General features: G+C 36.9%; 1 protein-coding gene across 1 annotated transcript in view; it reads right to left on the bottom strand.

Moving 5' to 3' along the window:
• RAB11FIP4 (RAB11 family interacting protein 4) overlaps positions 1–22,530 on the bottom strand; it is a 115,038-nt gene that overhangs the window by 11,605 nt on the left and 80,903 nt on the right. The window contains exons 8-12 of the mRNA XM_053707367.1: positions 21,250–21,390; positions 18,603–18,684; positions 15,056–15,193; positions 13,315–13,473; positions 129–272 (exon numbers count right to left, since the gene is read on the bottom strand). Of these exons, the coding sequence (XP_053563342.1) occupies positions 129–272; positions 13,315–13,473; positions 15,056–15,193; positions 18,603–18,684; positions 21,250–21,390 (664 nt within the window). The remainder of the gene's footprint in view (positions 1–128; positions 273–13,314; positions 13,474–15,055; positions 15,194–18,602; positions 18,685–21,249; positions 21,391–22,530) is intronic.

Here is a 22,530-nt window from a genome sequence, read left to right as displayed (position 1 = left end):
GCTAACGCACCCCTTTGGCCGCAAAACTCTAAATCTAGGTGTTAGTTTGTACAATTCATCAGGTTTAGCACATAACTCTAAGCATAACATTGCTAGCACATTCGCTTTAGAGTGTTTTGTAATCATACCTCATCCCTAGACGCAGAGTCTATTTCTGCAGCCAGCGACTGTGCCTTAGTCTGTGTGGAAAACAAATTTTTTGCTTCGTACAAGCTGAGGCTAAGAATTTGTCCATTGAGGTCATCATTCTGGTCCCGAAGTTTCTGGTTGTCCTACACAAAAACAGAATTAAATAAAATACTTTTTTTCTAATACATTCCATTCCATGTGTCAAACATATCTAAGAAACGTAGTCATTTAATTTGACAATCTATGGCTCACTGCATAACAAATTAGCTGGCACACTACTTGAAACCTAAAAAATGTATTTTGTGCTTCAGACAAAGCAAAACATTTTTTTTAAAGTTTCTAGTTTACTTCTATTATCAAATTTGTTTTGTTCCAATGGTATTCTTTGTTGAAGAGACACCTAGGTAAGTGTCTGGAGACCTACGTTCTTGCAAAAACTACTGCCATATAGTGCTCCGGAAACATGCATGCTCCTGAGCTAACTTACTTGCTTTTCAACAAAAGATACCAAAAGAATAAAGATAATTTGATAACAGAAGTAAAGTTGTTTAAAATTACATTCTCTATCTGAATCATAAAAGAAAAAGGTTTGGGTTTTATGTCCCTTTAAAAAATTGTTTTCATGGGCACTCAACAGCCTTTTTTTGAAAGGCAGTTTGCTCCCGAGTATAATTAGGATGGTTTTTTTTGCATACCCTTAAAGGGCCAGTAACCCCACCAAATAACGTTATATAATAATGCACACAGTGCAGAATTATATAACATTAGCCTAGCGCCACGTTTCTAAAGCAGAGTATAGCGAAGATATTTACCTACGATAACCTATTTTTCTGAACACCGCTCCTGGCTCTACTGAGCGGGTCTGTTTTCTACCTAAGCGTATCAGGCACGCAGTTTAGTCACAGCATGCCCGATCACGCCATGAAACTGAATGTAGCTCGCTCTCGCTACCATACCCAAGTGGGAGCGAGCTACATTCAGTTTAATGGCGCGATCGGGCGTGATGTGACTAGACAGCGTGCCCGATGCGCTTAGGTAAAAAACAGACCCGCTCAGTAGAGCCAGGAGCGGCGTTCAGAAAAATAGATTATCGTAGGTAAATATCTTTGCTATACTCTGCTTTAGAAACGTGGCGCTAGGCTAATGTTATATAATTCTGCACGGTGTGCCTTATTATATAAAGAGACAATTAGCAAATCTGAGGGTGAGCAACTAGCGCCTGGATTAGTTTGCCTGCTACACTATAAACAGACCCCCTAATAGGTCCTCAGAGAAATCTAATGTGAATTGTTTAAATAGGAGCGCCAATGGCTAAGGCAAACAACAGATTAATATACCTACAACACCACTAGTATCCTAAAAGTGTGTTCAAATATTGTTACCAACAAAGGGTATAATTTTAAGTGTTTTATTCAAATATACATGAAATCATTAATACATAAAAACTATTAAAAAGGCCTATTGGCTATCAGACATCAATACTTAAAGTATAGTTAATACAATAAAAATATTACGATAAAAATGAAAATAAAAATCACCTAGACAGATGTCTATTAATATATCAATATATCAAATTTACTAATAGTGGGTAATCCTCTATCTTATCAAAGGAATTAACTAATTTTACATATTATATAGTACATATGAATCAGACACTAATGTGATACCCAAAACTGAGAACGAGAATAACAAATAGGAACATTGAAATCAAATATTCACAAGTGTAAGATGAGGGTAAAGAATGAAGGAAACTGCAATCCACAACCCTCTTAAAAATTGTGGAAAAAAATGTAAAAAATATGTGTGGTAAAAATACAGTGAAGGTGAATAAAAGATCAAATACCGGTATGATCAATGCAAAAAAGTAAAAAATAAGCAAATGTTGTAAACAATCTAGTGTTGTGAAAAAATATATACCACAGTGGTTAAATAACACACGGCTAGATTTGGAGTTTTGTCGGTAAGGACCCGCGTAGCTAACGCCGGCTTTTTTCTGGCCGCACCATAAAAATAACTCTGGTATTGAGAGTCCACATAAAGGCTGCGTTAGGCTCCAAAAAAGGAGCGTAGAGCATATTTAACGCAGCTTCAACTCTCGATACCAGAGTTGCTTACGCAAGCGGCCAGCCTCAAAAACGTGCTCGTGCACGATTCCCCCATAGGAAACAATGGAGCTGTTTGAGCTGAAAAAAAAACCTAACACCTGCAAAAAAGCCGCGTTCAGCTCCTAACGCAGCCCCATTGTTTGCTATGGGGAAACACTTCCTACGTCTGCACCTAACACCCTAACATGTACCCCGAGTCTAAACACCCCTAACCTTACACTTATTAACCCCTATTCTGCCGCCCCCGCTATCTCTGACCCCTGCATATTATTATTAACCCCTAATCTGCCGCTCCGTAAACCGCCGCTACTTACATTATCCCTATGTACCCCTAATCTGCTGCCCTAACATCGCCGACCCCTATATTATATTTATTAACCCCTAATCTGCCCCCCACAACGTCCCCTCCACCTGCCTACACTTATTAACCCCTAATCTGCCGAGCGGACCGCACCGCTATTATTATAAAGTTATTAACCCCTAATCCGCCTCACTAACCCTATAATAAATAGTATTAACCCCTAATCTGCCCTCCCTAACATCGCCGACACCTAACTTCAAACATTAACCCATAATCTGCCGACTGGAGCTCACCGCTATTCTAATAAATGTATTAACCCCTAAAGCTAAGTCTAACCCTAACACTAACACCCCCCTAAGTTAAATATAATTTAAATCTAACAAAATAAATTAACTCTTATTAAATAAATTATTCCTATTTAAAGCTAAATACTTACCTGTAAAATAAATCCTAATATAGCTACAATATAAATTATAATTATATTATAGCTATTTTAGGATTTATATTTATTTTACAGGTAACTTTGTATTTATTTTAACCAGGTACAATAGCTATTAAATAGTTAAGAACTATTTAATAGCTAAAATAGTTAAAATAATTACAAAATTACCTGTAAAATAAATCCTAACCTAAGTTACAATTAAACCTAACACTACACTATCAATAAATTAATTAAATAAACTACCTACAATTACCTACAATTAACCTAACACTACACTATCAATAAATTAATTAAATACAATTCCTACAAATAAATACAATTAAATAAACTAGCTAAAGTACAAAAAATAAAAAAGAACTAAGTTACAAAAAATAAAAAAATATTTACAAACATAAGAAAAATATTACAACAATTTTAAACTAATTACACCTACTCTAAGCCCCCTAATAAAATAACAAAGCCCCCCAAAATAAAAAAATGCCCTACCCTATACTAAATTACTAAAGTTCAAAGCTCTTTTACCTTACCAGCCCTGAACAGGGCCCTTTGCGGGGCATGCCCCAAGAAGTTCAGCTCTTTTGCCTGTAAAAAAAAACATACAATACCCAAGCCCCCCAACATTACAACCCACCACCCACATACCCCTAATCTAACCCAAACCCCCCTTAAATAAACCTAACACTAAGCCCCTGAAGATCTTCCTACCTTGTCTTCACCTCACCGGGTTCACCGATCTGTCCAGAAGAGCTCCTCCGATGTCCTGATCCAAGCCCAAGCGGGGGGCTGAAGCGGTCCATGATCCGGCTGAAGTCTTCATCCAAGCGGGGCAGAAGAGGTCTTCCATACGATTGAAGTCTTCATCCAAGCGGGATCTTCTATGGTCATCCATCTGGAGTGGAGCGGCAGGATCCTGAAGACCTACGACGCGGAACATCCATCCTGGCCGACGACTGAACGACGAATGACGGTTCCTTTAAATGACGTCATCCAAGATGGCGTCCCTCGAATTCCGATTGGCTGATAGGATTCTATCAGCCAATCGGAATTAAGGTTGGAATATTCTGATTGGCTGATGGAATCAGCCAATCAGAATCAAGTTCAATCCAATTGGCTGATCCAATCAGCCAATCAGATTGAGCTCGCATTCTATTGGCTGTTCCAATCAGGACATTGGATCAGGACATCGGAGGAGCTCTTCTGGACAGATCGGTGAACCCGGTGAGGTGAAGACAAGGTAGGAAGATCTTCAGGGGCTTAGTGTTAGGTTTATTTAAGGGGGGTTTGGGTTAGATTAGGGGTATGTGGGTGGTGGGTTGTAATGTTGGGGGGCTTGGGTATTGTATGTTTTTTTTTACAGGCAAAAGAGCTGAATTTAGAATAGGGTAGGGCATTTTTTATTTTGGGGGGCTTTGTTATTTTATTAGGGGGCTTAGAGTAGGTGTAATTAGTTTAAAATTGTTGTAATATTTTTCTTATGTTTGTAAGTTCTTTTTTATTTTTTGTACTTTAGCTAGTTTATTTAGTTTATTTAATTGTATTTATTTGTAGGAATTGTATTTAATTAATTTATTGATAGTGTAGTGTTAGGTTAATTGTAGTTAATTGTAGGTAGTTTATTTAATTAATTTATTGATAGTGTAGTGTTAGGTTTAATTGTAACTTAGGTTAGGATTTATTTTACAGGTAATTTTGTAATTATTTTAACTATTTTAGCTATTAAATAGTTCTTAACTATTTAATAGCTATTGTACCTGGTTAAAATAAATACAAAGTTACCTGTAAAATAAATATAAATCCTAAAATAGCTATAATATAATTATAATTTATATTGTAGCTATATTAGGATTTATTTTACAGGTAAGTATTTAGCTTTAAATAGGAATAATTTATTTAATAAGAGTTAATTTATTTCGTTAGATTTAAATTATATTTAACTTAGGGGGGTGTTAGTGTTAGGGTTAGACTTAGCTTTAGGGGTTAATACATTTATTAGAATAGCGGTGAGCTCCAGTCGGCAGATTAGGGGTTAATGTTTGAAGTTAGGTGTCGGCGATGTTAGGGAGGGCAGATTAGGGGTTAATACTATTTATTATAGGGTTAGTGAGGCGGATTAGGGGTTAATAACTTTATAATAATAGCGGTGCGGTCCGGTCGGCAGATTAGGGGTTAATAGGTGTAGGTAGCTGGCGGCGACGTTGTGGGGGGCAGGTTAGGGGTTAATAAATATAATACAGGGGTCGGCGGTGTTAGGGGCAGCAGATTAGGGGTACATAAGGATAACGTAGGTGGCGGTCGGCAGATTAGGGGTTAAAAAAAATTAATCGAGTGGCGGCAATGTGGGGGGACCTTGGTTTAGGGGTACATAGGTAGTTTATGGGTGTTAGTGTACTTTAGAGTACAGTAGTTAAGAGCTTTATAAACCGGCGTTAGCACAGAAAGCTCTTAACTACTGACTTTTTTCCTGCGGCTGGAGTTTTGTCGTTAGATGTCTAACGCTCACTTCAGACACGACTCTAAATACCGGAGTTAGAAAGATCCCATTGAAAAGATAGGATACGCAATTGACGTAAGGGGATCTGCGGTATGGAAAAGTCGCGGCTGAAAAGTGAGCGTTAGACCCTATTTTGAGTGACTCCAAATACCGGAGGTAGCCTAAAACCAACGTTAGGAGCCTCTAACGCTGGTTTTCACGGCTAACGCCAAACTCCAAATCTAGGCCACAGTGATTAAATGATAAGCCCTTAGCTTAGGGTACTGTGCAATAGACCATGATAACAAATGGATCCGAACAAACAAATAATAAACAATACACCAATCAAATAAACAAATATTTGACCATATAGGTAAACAAACAATAAATGAACAATGTCCCCAAAGTGAGTCCAAATAGGAATCCAATAAGAAAAAAGTCTAAAAATCCTGAATCAATTAAATAATCCTGTATTGGTGATGATCCGATGTCCTGGTGTATAATGATATCCTAATGATATAATCGATATCCTAAGGAAAAAACAAGAGAATACACTCACAAAAAGGCCTTAAGTCTTGAAAAAAGCCCTACTCAAGGGCCGAAATGCGTAGACGATCCAGGAAGGATTATAAGGCTCATATACTATCAGGACCACGGCAATTTGGGTAAGCCTACTACCAATAGATCTTATCCCATAGGCCTTTTTGTGAGTGTATTCTCTTGTTTTTTCCTTAGGATATCGATTATATCATTAGGATATCATTATACACCAGGACATCGGATCATCACTAATACAGGATTATTTCATTGATTCAGGATTTTTAGACTTTTTTCTTATTGGATTCTTATTTGGACTCACTTTGGGGACATTGTTCATTTATTGTTTGTTTACCTATATGGTCAAATACCGGTATTTGTTTATTTGATTGGTGTATTGTTTATTATTTGTTTGTTCAGATTCATTTGCTATCATGGTCTATTGCACAGTACCCTAAGCTAAGGGCTTATCATTTAATCACTGTGTTATTTAACCACTGTGGTATATATTTTTTCACAACACTAGATTGTTTACAATGTTTGCTTATTTTTAACTTTTTTGCATTGATCATAACGGTATTTGATCTTTTATACACCTTCACGGTATTTTTTCACACATATTTTTTACATTTTTTTCCACAATTTTTAAGAGGGTTATGGATTGCAGTTTCCTTCATTCTTTACCCTCATCTTACACTTGTGAATATTTGATTTCAATGTTCATATTTGTTATTCTCGTTCTCAGTTTTGGGTATCACATTAGTGCCTGATTCCTATGTACTATATAATATGATTCATATGTATTATACAATATGTAAAATTGGTTAATTCCTTTGATAAGATAGAGGATTACCCACTATTAGTAAATTTGATACATTGATATATTAATAGACATCTGTCTAGGTGATTTTTATTTTTATTTTTATTGTAATATTTTTATTGTATTAACTATACTTTAAGTATTGATGTCTGATAGCCAATAGGCTTTTTAAATAGTTTTTATGTATTAATGATTTCATGTATATTTGAATAAAACACTTAAAATTATACCCTTTGTTGGTAACAATATTTGAACACACCTTTAGGATACTAGTAGTGTTGTAGGTATATTAACCTGTTGTTTGCCTTAGCCATTGGCACTCCTATACAAACAATTCGCCTTATTATATAACCTTATTTGGTGGGGTTACTGGACCTTTAAGTAATGAAGTACATTTAGAATGAGACAGACCTTTATTTGCCCAACTAAGGTAAGATCCAAAAATAACTTTTCTATTTTTGTTTTTATATTAGCTGTGTACTTGCAAGAGAGTGCCAAAATTTATCTGCGTGTTCTGTTGATTCATTTGTTTTGTAATTTTCCCTATTGGGTTTGCAGCCAGGCTTGTATGAGGTTAAAGGGGTATGAAACCCAAAATTTGTCTTTCATGATTCAGATAGACAATACAATTTTAAATAACTTTCCAATTTACTTCTGTTATTTAATATGCTTCCTTCTCTTGTTATCCTTTGCTAAAAGATTTATCTAGGAAAGCTCACGAGCAGCAAGAACCTAGGTTCTCGCTGCTGATTGGTTGCTATATATATATATATATATATATATATATTCCGATTGCCATTGGCTCACCCATGTGTTAAATTACAAACCAGTAGTGCATTGCTACTCCTTCAACAAGTGATACAAAGAGAATGAAACAAATTAGCTAATAGAAGTAAATTAGAAAGCTGTTTAAAATTGTATTTTCTATCTGAATCATGAAAGAACATTTTGGGGTTTCATGTCCCTTTAATAACTGTCTCTGAGTCTCTGAAAACTGTGCAGCTGTCTGTGAGTGCGTTTTGCAGGGTCATAGGATGTGTACCCAATGCAGTTTGAGAGTGCAGTCTATTTTCGTGTTTTTATTTGTCTAATGAAATTACATAAGGCCTGTGCACCCTTGTGTGGATCTCACTTTGTTTGAGTAAAAGCATGCATTGTGTGGTTGTCAAAAGGGATCTCGGAGGGAAGAAATCTTGAAGTGGTCCTGGGCTTAAACCATTTGATCAGATGCTGTAACTAACTCTGCTTGCAAGGGGGTGACAGACATTCTATGTGTTGTGTTGTGTTGATTGTAATAGAAAATGTTTCATTATGTGTAGCAAAAAAAAAACTTGTATTAGTTATTTGCCCCTTTTCCTGTAATATAAGTTTGGCTTCTTTACCAGTGTGACAAATCTAGTGAATGTACAGTGAAACTGAATATACATATGCATAATTTGAGGTGTTACTACACAGAAAACACTTTTTCTTTCTAATGACACGGTGAGTCCACGTATCATCAATTACTGTTGGGAATATCACTCCTGGCCAGCAGGAGGAGGCAAAGAGCACCACAGCAAAGCTGTTAAATATCACTCATCTACCAACAATCCCCCAGTCATTCTCCTTGCCTGTAGTGCAAGGAGGAGGTGAAGTTTAGGTGTCTGATAAGAAGTTTTCTTCAATCAAGATTTTATTATTTTTTTATCAGAGTAAGCTTACTCTGTTCTTTTCTGGGGTCTAGCCTAGTCCACATCAGTCTCTTCAGTAGGGCAGTGGTGGCTTTTGAGCACTTGAGAACTTGTGGGGTACAATCCTCACTGCGTTTTCTCAAGAATCTGCTGCCCTAACTAGAAAACCTGAGTAGGTTTACTCAGTTTTTCTCTCTTCACAGGTCCATGTGAGGTGCTGCACCCTCTCAAACAAGGTAAGATGTCCTGCTGCCGGACAGCACTTTCAGGTAAGTGCCATTTTAATTTTCTTTTGCAAGGAGATTGCTGGCACTTATTTAACATGGGACTTTATTAAACCTTCATGTTTGGGGTTTCTTTTAGGCAATTTGGACATTGAGACTGTGAGGTGATTTATGGTGGCTCAGTGTGTTATAGTAGTTTTTATACCTTAACTTTTGGTCATGGCGATTGCTGTTGTAAGCAGTTTTTTTGCAGTTAGGGCTCTTTAACTGCTCTGTATTTTAAAATGAGCTGCAGGACAGGTAGGCACCTCAGTAAAGCTACTGGGTTTATAGGTAACCTGAGGTCTATTTGGTTTGTTGCGCTAACACACATTTCTATGTGTGTTTTCTGTGTTTCCTCTTGCAATCCTGTAGGATTTTCTCTACAAGACATTGCTTCCCAGGTATCCCTTGCGGTATCTGAGGCCTTATCAGCTTTCCCCATGTTGCAGGGAAGGCATAAAAGGAAAATTAAGGAAACAGTAAGGTTTCTGATCAAGTTCTGGCTATCCAGAGTGTCCCTTCCCATAAGCCTGAGGAAGAAGACATGTCGGTAGCATCTGAGGGGAAATCTCAGACTCAGACAGTGTAATTCCTTCTTCTGATGCTGAAGTGGTATTCTTCAGATTTAAGCTACAAACACCTTCGCTAATTACTTAAGGAGGTTTTGGCTACTTTGGATGACTCCGACACAACTATCGTAGTCAATCCTAAAAAGTCTAGTAAATTGAACAAATACTTTGATGTTCCCTCCGCGGTGGAGGTTTTTCAGGTTCCTGACCGTGCTGCAGAGATTATTGCTTGAGAATGGGAAAGACCTGTTATTCCCTTTTCTCCATCTCCTATTTTTAAGAAGATGTTTCCTATAGCGGATTCTATTAGGGAATCGTGGCAGACGGTTCCTAAGGTAGAAAGATCCCTGGGCGGTGGACATTGTCTCCCAGGGATACAAAATAGACTTCAAATCTTTTCCTCCCAGAGGCAGGTTTCTCCTCTCCAGATTATCTGTAGAACAGATACAAAGAGGGGCATTCTTACATTGTGTCAAGGACCTTGCCACCCTGGGGGTAATAGTTCCAGTTCTCTTTCAGGAAAGGGGTCTGGGATTTTATTCAAATCTGTTCATAGTTCCCAAAAAGGAGGGAAATTTTCGACCAATCCTAGATCTAAAATGTTTAAACAAGTTTCTCAGAGTGCCATCCTTCAAGATGGAGACTATACACTCCATTCTTCCCTTGGTACAAGAGGGTCAGTTCATGACAACCATAGAGCTAAAGGATGCATACCTTCATGTTCCCATTCACAGGGACCATCACAAGTTTCTGAGATTCGCATTTTTGGACAATGCTTTCCAGTTTGTGGCCCTTCCATTCGGCCTTACCACAGCTCCCAGAATTTTTTCAAAGGTTCTGGGGGCTCTTTTAGCTGTGCTTCGATCTCGGGGCATTGCAGTGGCACCTTATCTGGACGACATTCTGGTTCATGCGCCATCTTTTCAACAAGCAGAATCTCATACAGAGATCTTGTTGTCTTTTCTTAGATCCCACGGATGGAAGGTGAATCGGGAAAAAAGTTCTCTGGTTTCAGCTACAAGGGTCATATTTTTGGGGACCATAATAGACTCCCTGTTAATGAAGATTTTCGAATCTTGTCTTGCCCTTCAGTCCTCTCCACGGCCGTCAGTGGCTCAATGTATGGAGGTAATCGGTCTGATGGTGGCTTCCATGGACATCATTCCGTTTGCTCGGTTCTATTTCAGACCTCTGCAGTTATGCATGCTCAGACAATGAAACGGGGACTATACGGACCTGTCTCCGCATGTAGCTCTAAATCAGGTGTCAACAGACTCTCTTCCGTGGTGGCTTTCTCAGGATCATCTCTCCCAGGGTACTTCCTTCCGCAGACCCTCCAGGGTGATTGTGACCACGGATGCCAGCCTTCTAGGTTGGGGAGCAGTATGGGGCTTGTTGAAGGCTCAGGGCTTATGGACCTAGGAGGAGTCAGTCCTGCCCATAAACATCTTGGAGCTAAGAGCAATCTTCAATGCTCTTCTGGCCTGGCCTCAGTTAGCCTTAACCCGGTTTATCAGATTCCAGTCAGACAACATAACTTTGGTGGCCTACATCAACCACCAGGGGGGAACTCAGAGTCTCTTGGCCATGACAGAGGTGTGTTTTCCAGCTTGACCCTCAAGTGGGGGCAGCCGGAGTTGGATCTCATTGCTTCTCGTCAGAATGCCAAACTTCCGAGATACGGTTCGAGGTCAAGAGATCTGCAGGCATTTCTGATTAATGCTCTGGCAGTTCCTTGGAACTTCAGTCTAGCATACCTGTTTCCTCCGTTCGCTCTCCTTCCAAGAGTCATTGCTCGAATCAAGCAGGAGAGGGCATCTGTAATTCTCATAGCTCCGGCGTGGCCTTGCAGGATTTGGTATGCAGACCTAGTGGAAATGTCATCCTTTCCACCTTGGAGACTGCCTCTGAGGAAGGACCTTCTACTTCAGGGTCCCTTCCTTCATCCAAATCTCGTTTCTCTGATGCTGACTGCTTGGAGATGATTGCTTGGAGATTGAATGCTTAGTTTTATCTAAGCATGGATTTTCAGAGTCGGTCATTGAGACCTTGATTCAGGCTCATAAGCCTGTGACTTGCAGGATTTACCATAAGATCTGGCGTAAATACTTGTATTGTGTGAATCCAAAGGATACTCTTGGAGTAGAGTAAGGATTCCTAGGATTTTGTCCTTTCTCCAGGATGGTCTAGAGAAGGGTTTGTCGGCAAGTACTCTAAAAGGTCAGATTACGGCATTGTCTATTTTGTTACATAAGTGCTTGGCGGATGTGCCAGATATGCAATCGTTTTGTCAGGTCTTGGTTAGAATTCAGCCTGTGTTTAAACCTGTTACTCCTCCATGGAGTCTTAACCTTGTTCTTAAAGTTTTACAACAGGCTCCGTTTGAGCCTATGCATTCTTTAGATATTAAGATGATATCTTGGAAAGTTTTTTTTTCTTTTTTTTTCTTGTTGCTATTTCCTCTGCTCTGAGAGTTTCTGAACTCTCTGCTTTACAGTGTGATTCCCCTTATCTTATATTTCACTCTGATAAGGAGGTTCTGCATACTAAGTTTGGTTTCCTGCACAAAGAATATTAATCAGGAAACCGTTGTACCTTCTTTGTGTCCTAATCCTTCTTCTAACAAATAACGCTTGTTGCATAATCTGGATGTTGTGCGAGCGCTAAAATTTTATTTGCAGGCAACTAAGGACTTTTGTCAGTCTTCTGCATTGTTTGTTTGCTTTTCTGGGAAATGCAAGGGTCAGAAAGCTACGGCTACTTCACTTTCCTTTTGGCTGAAGAGCGTTATTCACTTGGCATATGAGACTGCTGGACAGCAACCTCCTGAGAAAATCACAGCTCATCCCACAAGGGCTGTTTCTTCTTCCTGGGCCTTCAAAAATGAAGCTTCTGTGGGACAGATTTGCAAGGCTGCAACTTGGTCATCTTTGCACACCTTTTCCAAATTCTATAAATTCGATACCTTTGCCTTGGCTGAGGCTTCTTTTGGGAGAAAGGTTCTTCAAGCAGTGGTGCCTTCTGTTTAGGTTCCTGTCTTGTCCCTCCCTTATCATCTGTGTCCTCTGGCTTGGGTATTGGTTCCCAACAGTAATTGATGATGATCCGTGGACTCACCGTGTCATTAGAAAGAAAACAAAATTTATGCTTACCTGATAAATTTCTTTCTTTCTTGACACGGTGAGTCCACGGCCCGTTCTATATTCAGACAGTTTCTTTTTATATAAACCACAGGCACCTCTGCACCTTGTGTTACTTCCTTTCTCTCCTTTCCCTTTGGTTGAATGAGATTGGGATTGTGGGTAGATCAGTGATATTTAACAGCTTTGCTGTGGTGTTCTTTGCCTCCTCCTGCTGGTCAGGAGTGATATTCGCAACAGTAATTGATGATGATCCGTGGACTCACCGTGTCAATAAAGAAAGAAATTTATCAGGTAAGCATACATTTTGTTTATTTTTGCGAACACACAGTCTATTTTGTGTAAACACACTCAAAAGACAGCCCAGCCCCCTACATCACAGCTCAGCAGCTGGTTTTGCTGAAGTTGTGATCCCCATTATATCCCATGGGAGACACATCGCCACTCGTCAGCACAATGAGGTTCAGACCACTTTTTTATAATATATCGACAGACTGATGGCCTGCGAGCCTGGCGAACCCAAAAAGGCAATTTCTTGTGACTCTGTCAATATTTTTAATATTGGGACCCCAGTGAGAATTAGGAACCTAGGAAACAGCTGTACCAAATATGCAATTCATGTTGGTGTCACTTTAAAATTAAACAGCTTTTTAAACTGTTGCATTTTCAAGTACATGATAGAAACATGTTGAATACAAGGTCTTAAGAAGTACAGCCACGGAATGGAGACCCAGATGGGAAAAAGGATAACTCAAGAAGAGGGAGGGTCAGGAAAAGATAAGATACAGACCTTCTTATTAAAACTCAAGTGAAGAACATATAGAGGATTCAGCATTATCAAATATGTTGGACATAAAATTATTACCAGTTTTAGTTTTCTGATTTCATGTTCTAGTTCTGTTTCTCTGGTCTTGGCATTAAACTCGCTCAGACTGGCAGACAAGTTTCGCCCCCTTCCATTCCTCTCGCACTCCAGCTTGTAGATCTGTAAGTGCTCTAATTCTTTCCGTAAGTCTTCAATCAGCTGAAAACCCAAATGCAATTGGTTAATGTGATCTCATGACGACAATTCGTTATATAAAATGAAATTTCAATTTGAATATGATAAAAATATTGAAAACAATAACTTTTAATATATTAATGCAGATAATAGTTCCTGTGATCTCCTTCTGCTTTTCTGACTCAGTCAGCTGTTTGAAATGAAGCAAATTCTTTACAGCTAAAAAGTATAAATTGTGGGGCCAGATATTCCGCCTCTGTCATTTATTGAAAATTAAAGGGATATGAAACCCAAACATTTTCTTTTGTGATTTAGACAGAATATACCATTTTTAAAAAGTTTCCAATTAACTCCTATTATCAAATTTGCTTTGTTCCCATGACATTCTGTGTTGGAGAGACACCTAGGTAGGTGTTTGGAGCACTTCATGGCAGGAAATAGTGCTCTTGCAATAGATAACATTCTAGCAAAACTGCTGCTACCATATAGTGCTCCAGACACATGCACACTCCTGAGCTTGCCTTCCTGCTTTTCAACAAAAGTGATCAAAAAACAAATACAGTTTGATAAGAAAAGTAATTTAGAACGTTGCTAAAAACTGTATGCTCCATCTAATTCATGAAAGAAAAAGGTGGGGTTTCATGACCCATTAAAGAGACATGAAACCCACATGATTTAGAAAGAGCATGCAATTTCAAACAACTTTTTAATTTACGTCTATTTATTTGCTTCATTCACATGATATCCTTTGTTGAAAAGTATATCTAAACAGGCTCCGTAGCTGCTGATTGGTGGATGCACATAGATGACTTGTGTGATTGGCTCCCCCATGTGCATTGCCATTTTGATCTAACAAATGAAGCCAATTAGATAATAGTAAATTGGAATAAAAGTAATTTGTTGTTTAAAATCGTATTCTCTATCTGCTTTAGCATTATTTAATATTGTGAGGTGGCAGTCTCTCTGGACCTCAGAAAATGTTGACAATACATATACATTTCAGCTATGAAGCTCTGCATTGTGAGGGAATAGCAGAAACAGGGTCCCCATTTATTTAGCCAAGATGGAAAGAGGTATCTGTCAATCTCAGGACAGAAGGGAGGCCTACTGGGAGATATGGATTAGGTGGTTGGAGGTAGATGTTGACCTCAATACGGCACATTCAAATATTTTTTTTTACCCTTTTTCCTCCGTCCTTTCTTCCCTCCCCTCTCAACTGTGGGTTGGTAATGTATGTGGTGATTCTTCTCTCAATAGTCTACCCATCAGGCAGCATTTTTTTTACAACATATTGTGTTGAACATTTTGGTTAAATTGTATTTAAATTGTACTGTGTCACTGTTGGTCACTCTCAGATCTTGAAATTCTGGACAGTAAACGATCATTCTTTCTACCGTCATGTATTTGTACAGAATGTTGTAGATCATTGTTCCTATCATTCTTGTATTTGTCGGACACTTGTACACCATTGTTATTGGTTGAAATAATTAATAAAGACACTTTAAAAAAATAAGGAATAACGTTTTTTTTTATTTTAAAAGAAAAACTGCTGTTTCTTCACAGTATAGACCACTGTACATTTATTAATGTTGCTCGGTAGATTTACCTCTTGTGTGGCATCCCTCTCCTTCTGGAAATGCAGTCGGTTCTGTCGCAACTTATCCATCATTCTCTTGTACAAATCCATCTCGTCTTTCAGCCGTAAACTAGTATCTTCCAGCTTATCGGACACTCGCTGTCTTTCCTGCAACGGCAAAAGCATTACAATAAAAGACTGTAAATGGATGTGTCTGGCATATCAAAACAGTATTATTTGAGTGAAATGAGCAGATTTTAAATGAATGTGTTAGAATAAGAAATATTTGAATAGGTATATTCTCAATAAGTATTAATACATTTTTATTATTTTTTAGCAGCATATTAAAGAGGAAATAAAGTCAAATGTAAACTTGCATGTTTTAAAAAGAACATACAAATTTAAGCAACTTTTCAATATAATTGTATTATCATGTCCATTTAAAGAGACATTATACACTAGATTTTTTGTAGATGAACCATTTATATAGCCCATCTAGGAGAGTTTTTGTAAAAATGTATAGTTTTGCTTATTTTTAAATAACATTGTGCTGATTTTCAGACTCCTAACCAAGCCCCAAAGTTTTAGATGAATACTGATATATACAGACTTCAGACTGCTTCTGTTTGTATAATGGGTCTTTTCATATGCAGGGGAGGGGGGAGGTTCTGCTATCAGCCCCTTTCAGTGGGTGTGCCAGTCTTATCTGATTAACAGTGTTAAATTAAGAGCTTATAAGTAAGTTTTTAAAAGGTTTTACACTGGATTTTTATATCAGTATCTGTGCATATCATTCTTTATATTAGTGTCATGCAGTTAAATGAAATAAATTAAATGAATTAAATTAACATGCAGTTAAATGAAAATTGGTGTATACTGCCCCTTTAAGCTAAACAACTATCCCCAATCCCACGCATATAATAGCCTCCCTACAGAACTCTGAGTATAGTGACTAGACCTGTTCATTTGGCAGTTTCGTTCACTGCTGAATGCGAAGGAAGGTGGCCACTTGCGGCATTTGACTCTTTTCAGAGCCAGATTTATTCTTGTGAAAGTTCAACACAACAAGATCAGTGCAAATCCAGATCTTAGTGTGTTGCACTTTCACAAGAAGAACTCCATCTACGATAAAAGATCCAAATGCTGCAAGCGGCCGCCTTTTTCCACATTTGGCAGTAAACAACACTGCCGAATGCAGAGGTCTAATAGTGACATATCTCAGTACAAAATGATGTCCTTTTTTTGGGGTGAAGGGTTAATAGAAGAGTTGTGTAGATTTTAATTTCTTTTTAAGAAAAAGCACTGACACTTGAGGGCAATGCCTTACAAAAGGCCCTTTTAAGGGCTATTTCTGTAGTTTAGTATAGTTTTTTTATTTTGGGGTGTTTTTATTTTTTAAGTGAAATTGTGTGTAATGTTAGGTTTGTTAGTTTTAAGGTAAGGTTAGGTTTTTTATTTTTTTAAAGTATTCTTAGTTGTTTTTTTACAGGTAAGGTTAGTCTGTTGTGGGGTAACTTAGCAGGTGTTAGGTTAGGGGAATTAGATATTAGTGGGTTACTTTGGAATGGGGGTTGTGACAGTTTAGGGGTTAATAGTGTAGTGGGTTACCTTGTGATGGGGGTGTGGTCATTTAGGGGTTAATGGTTTAGTGAGTTACTTTCCAATGGGGTGTGTGGCAGTTATGGGGTTAATAGTGTAGTGGGTTACTTTGCGATGGGTGTGGTGGTTTAAGCGTTAATAGTGTAGTGGGTTACTTTGTGATGGAGGTGTGGTGGTTTAGGAGTAAATAGAATAGTTTAGCGCAAATGTTTCCTCCAGTCAAACTCTTTACGTGATTTTTCAGGTTGCGTAACAAGTTGAGTGTTAAATGTGTTTGCGTTCGATCGCATTTACTTTCAACTTGTTATATGAGTGGACATTGCTGCTCAACCCCGCCATAGAAAATATGGGCAGAGTAAACTACTGTGAATTCGCACAAATTAATTTTCTGTAATTTAAACAGCACATCACTTGTAATATGGATTTGAGCATAAAGATAATTGTGGTTTCTCGATCGTGCAATCCACTTGTAATCTGGCCCTCTGCGTCTTAAAATTTTCAGAATTGAAAGGGACATAAAACCCAATATTTTTCTTTTTCTTATTTTTCATGATTCAAATAGAGCATGCAATTTTAAACAACTTTTCAATTTACTTCTTTTATCCAATTTGCTTCATTCTCTCGGTATCCTTTTTTTGAAGGAGCAGCTATGCAGTACTGGGAGCTATCTGAAGACATCTGGTGAACCAATGCAAAGAGGTATTTTTGTGCAGCCACCAATCAGCAGCTAGCTCCCAGTAATGCATCGCTGCTCCTGAGCCTACCTAAATATGTTTTTCAACTAAGGATACCAAGAAAATGAAGCAATTTAGATAATAGAAGCAAATTGAAAAGTCACGTCTGAATCATGAAAGAAAAATGTTGGGTTTCATGTCCCTTTAATAATCAGTTATAAAGTTATGGTTGTATATGTTCATTACTTTTAAGCGTTTGAATTTTTTTTAAAGGGTTTTGCCTGTTGGGAAATATAAAAACTGCCCCCCAGCTCTGCATTTATTTGTTATTTAACTAATATGGTACTAAATGTCAATATCAGACGAACATATATTCACAACAAATAAAGAAGTTATGTTTCTGGCATTTCTTTAGTTAAAAAAACTGGATATATCAGGCTAGAAATGCGTGATTAGTTCTATGTATTACAAAAAAAAATTGAACTATACTTTCATTATTTATTTTGTCCTGTTTTCCTGTAATTTAATTCTGAAAATTGTTGGTTTTGCAATTCCTGTTAAAGGTGGAAGTGCAGACGTAACACTGCTATATTCCACTCAGTCATTGGTTGCACACTTTAGTGATCTATTTATAACTGTCCCTAATTGGTCCCAGTAGAGAAGGAACGTTTACAATATCACAGCATTCATTACTTTACGGACACTTCAATTTCAGACTATTTTTTCAATATTTGAAAAACAAAAATAATAAAAAAATACACCTGCATATTATACTTATTTAATCTTTGATTTGAATACATCATTCTGTCTAACATTTAATCAGTATTTAATGCCCCTTTAAAGGGACATGAAACCCATTTTTTTTTCTTTCATGATTCAGATAGAGCATGCCATTTTAAATAGCTTTCCAATACATTTTTATTATCTAATTTGTTTGGTTCTCTATGCATTCCTTTGTTGAAAAGTTTATCTAGGTAGGATCCGAAGCTGCTGATTGGTGGCTGCACATATATGTCTCTTGGCATTGGCTTTTATCTATTTCCATGTAGTGCATTACTGCTCCAAAGGATACCAAGAGAATAAAACAAATTAGTTCATAGCAGTAAATTGGAAAGTTGTTTAAAACTGTTTGATCTATCTGAGCCATGAAATAAATGTTTTGGGTTTCATGCCCCTTTAAGGTTATGTTGCCTACTTCAATAGTTCCCTGTTATAGGGATTCGTTTTTTAGTTTGTTTATGTAACAGACTGACCAATCATCGGAAGTTAATTTTACGTCTTCTCTATAAAGGGACTCTGCTTACCTCATCCATTTTTTCTGTCTGTGATTTTAGCCGAGCAATTGATGTTAAAAGGTCTTCATTTTCTTCTTCCAGTTCTTGAACCCTGAAATTCAAAATCAATCAACCTTAGGGATTTTAACATTTTTATAAAATATTATTTTTCCGCCTTTAATCGATTTAGGCTTAGTTTTCACTGGGGTGGTAAAGTTTGGAAACTGTTAGTAAAAACATATATATTAAAATCTATAGAGTAGTTTTATGTTACCACTAGTTTCCAAACTTTACTACCGCAATGAAAGCTAGGACTTGGCTAGTGTTGTAATGGTTGCAAGGATTCTGTTAAAGGGACAATAGGAGATTAATGCTAAAAAAACAATGCAGTGTATTATGACGGTTTCTTCCTTCTAAAAATAATAGGAATTGGCAAAGATGCAATCAGTAAAGTCAAAATGAATCTTTCAAGAATCAGATAGAGCATGTGATTTTAAACAGCTTGCTTGTTTACTTATATTGTTACATTTGCTTTGTTTTCTTGATATCCTTTGTTAAAAAGTAGGATTAGGAACATCAATGCACTACTGCGAGCTAGCTGAACATACCTGGTCAGCAAATGACAAGATATATGTGCATCCACCAATCACCAGCTAGCTCTCAGTACTGAATTGCTGCTTTTAAGCCTACCTAGGTATTCTCTTCAACAAAGCATACCAAGAGAAAAGAGCAAATTTGATAAAAGAAGTACATTGAAATCTGTTTAAAGCTGCATGCTCTATCCCAACCAAGAAAGTTGAATTTTGGGTTTACTGTCCCTTTAAAGGGATAGTAAACACCAAAAATGTTATTGTTTAAAAAGATAGATAATCCCTTTATAACCATTCCCCAGTTTTACATAACCAACACAGTTATATTAATATACTCTTTACCTCTGTGATTACCTTGTATGTAAGCTTCTGCTGACTGCCTCCTTATCTCAGATCTTTTGACAGCCTTGCATTTCAGGCAATTAATGCTGACTCTTAAATAATTTTATGTGTATGAGCACAGTGTTATCTATATGAAACACATGAACTAACACCCCCTAGCTGTGAAAAACTGTCAAATGCAGAGGCGGCCTTCGAGGGCTTAGAAATTAGCATATGAGCTTACCTAGGTTTAGCTTTCAACTAAGGATAACAACAACAACAACAAAGCAAATTTGATGATAAAAGTAAACTAGAAAGTTGTTTAAAAAGACATGCCCTATCTGAATCATAAAAGTTTATTTTGGACTTTACTATCCTTTTAAGGGTATCTGATTTAGGGGAAAGGGTGAAATAATTATCTGTTACTATATATAGTTACTAACTTGCTCCCACCCATGGTCATTTTGATTAACAGGTTATTGGGTCCTGAAGAAAGGAACTGAAGAATCTTGCTCCAAAATGAGAGGTAATTTATTTTAAGTTTTATCCCAGATTACCTATAGAAAACACGAGACTGTCCAATTCTTGTTCAAGAATGCCTAAATCCCACACAGAGGGCCTAAACTCCCCCAAGATCAACAAAACTCCCTCACATAGTCTATAGACCCCATCCCTCAGAATGCTCAGACTTGCTTTTCCAGAGTATTATTTGCTTTGAAATAACATGATACTGTTTTTAAAATTTATCACAGAGCTCTCTGTCCATTGAAAAATAATGCACCATTTTTTTCAGTGTGAGTTGTCCAACTTGTCCCTTTCAACCAGTGAGCAGAAGAGTCCCAGGACTCAGCATTACATTATCATGTAGTTCCTGTGAGTTTTACTTAAATTTAAATTGCTTTTACTTAAAGGGACAGTCTAGTCAAAATGTAACTTTCATTATTCAGAAAGGACTTGTAATTTTAATCAACTTTCCAATTTACTTTTATCATCAAATTTGCTTTTTTCTCTTGGTATTCTTAGTTTAAACTAAACCTAGGTAGGCTCATATGCTAATGTATAAGCCCTTGAGGGCTGCCTCTTATCACATGCTTTTAAAATTTATTTTCAACACAGAGACTGAAAGTACACGTAGGCCATATAGATAACACTGTGTTCAGGCACAGAAAGTTATTTAAGATTTAGCACAAAGCAATGCTAAATTTAAGACAATAGATAATAAAAAGTCACAGTCATGTGATCAGGGGGCTGGAAGAAGGTTCCTAGATACAAGGTAATCACAGAGGTAAAACGTATATTAATATAACTGTGTTGGTTGTGCAAAACTGGGGAATGGGTAATAAAGGGATTATCTATCTTTTAAAACACTAACAATTATATTATAGACTGTCCCTTTAACCTTTTTTTTTTTTAACACAAATATTTTATATAACTTTGCTCTTTCATATATATGGCAGAAGCAAATTGAGTAATATGTCGCTTTAATTCATACACATGATATCATTTTCTTTGTGTACAATGCCCCTTTAAGTGTAGGAACTAAAAAGGTGCATTGTGGGAGGATAAAGCCCCCAAAGGTTAGTCCAACCAAATCCCAGTGCACAGTGGGAGCTATGTTAGTCATAATCTACTGGACTGTCAGGCGCATTTATAACTAGTTTGAAGTGTTTGAAAATTGCTGCTTGCTGCTGAAAGCTACACATAAATTATTCACAAACCCTTAGAATCAGGGCAATGAAATATAAATGGCATCTGCTAAATCGTACCTGTTATTCAACAGTTCAATCTCAGTGCCTTTCTCTTTCTCCAGCTTGCTGTATGTCTCTCTATGGCGTTTCAGTTCTTCTTCTAAAATTTGCTCTGATCTGGTCTCCTGATCTTTCAAAAGTTCCTCCAGTTCATTAACCCTATAATAGCAACAAAAAAAGGTCTATATCAGTGACATTTATTTTAAGCATTTGTAATAAAGCTATAAATTTATTTTTTATGCCAAAATAAGACGAACATTTAAAAGTTTCCTCTTTTGTCTCAATTAGAAGCAAATACTAACGTTCCCATTCATAAAAACTGTCTGTATCTTCATATGTCTTTCTACACACATCATATGTCTTTTTATACGCATCATATGTCTTTTTATACGCATCATATGTCTTTTTATACGCATCATATGTCTTTTTATACGCATCATATGTCTTTTTATACGCATCATATGTCTTTTTATACGCATCATATGTCTTTTTATACGCATCATATGTCTTTTTATACGCATCATATGTCTTTTTATACGCATCATATGTCTTTTATACATCATGTCTTTTTATACATCATATGTCTTTTTATACACATCATATGTCTTTTATACATCATATGTCTTTTATACATCATATGTCTTTTTATACACATCATATGTCTTTTTATACACATCATATGTCTTTTTATACACATCATATGTCTTTTTATACACATCATATGTCTTTCTATGCACATCATATGTCTTTCTATGCACATCATATGTCTTTTTATACACATCATATGTCTTTATGTACACATCATATGTCTTTCTACACACATCATATGCAGTGGCGACTCTAGGAACAATATATAGGGGGGGCACATAAGATACCACAGTCAAAACTGGGGGGGCACTAATAATTTTCACCACTAAATCATTATAAAATGTATATATATGTGTATATATATGTGTATGTATATATATATATATATATATATATATATATATATATATATATATATATATATATATATATATATAAATAAATTAGATTCTAAAAAAAGAAAGAGTAATGTGGTATGCAATGATACCTTTTTATTCTACTAACCTAATACTTAAAGGGCCCCTAAACCCAAAATCTTTCTTTCATGATTCAGATAGAGAATCCAAATTTAAAAAACATTACAATTTACTTCTATTATTTATTTTGCTTCATTTTTTAGATATCCTTAGTTGAAGTAAAAAAGCAGTGCACATGGGTGAGCCAATCACACAAGGCTTCTATGTGCAGCAACCAATCAGCAGCTACTGAGCA

This window comes from Bombina bombina, chromosome 1 (assembly GCF_027579735.1).
Source record: "Bombina bombina isolate aBomBom1 chromosome 1, aBomBom1.pri, whole genome shotgun sequence".
Classification (NCBI taxonomy): domain Eukaryota; kingdom Metazoa; phylum Chordata; class Amphibia; order Anura; family Bombinatoridae; genus Bombina; species Bombina bombina.
The sequence above is the reverse complement of the archived record's forward strand: the minus strand, read 5'-3'. Positions and strand labels throughout refer to the sequence as shown.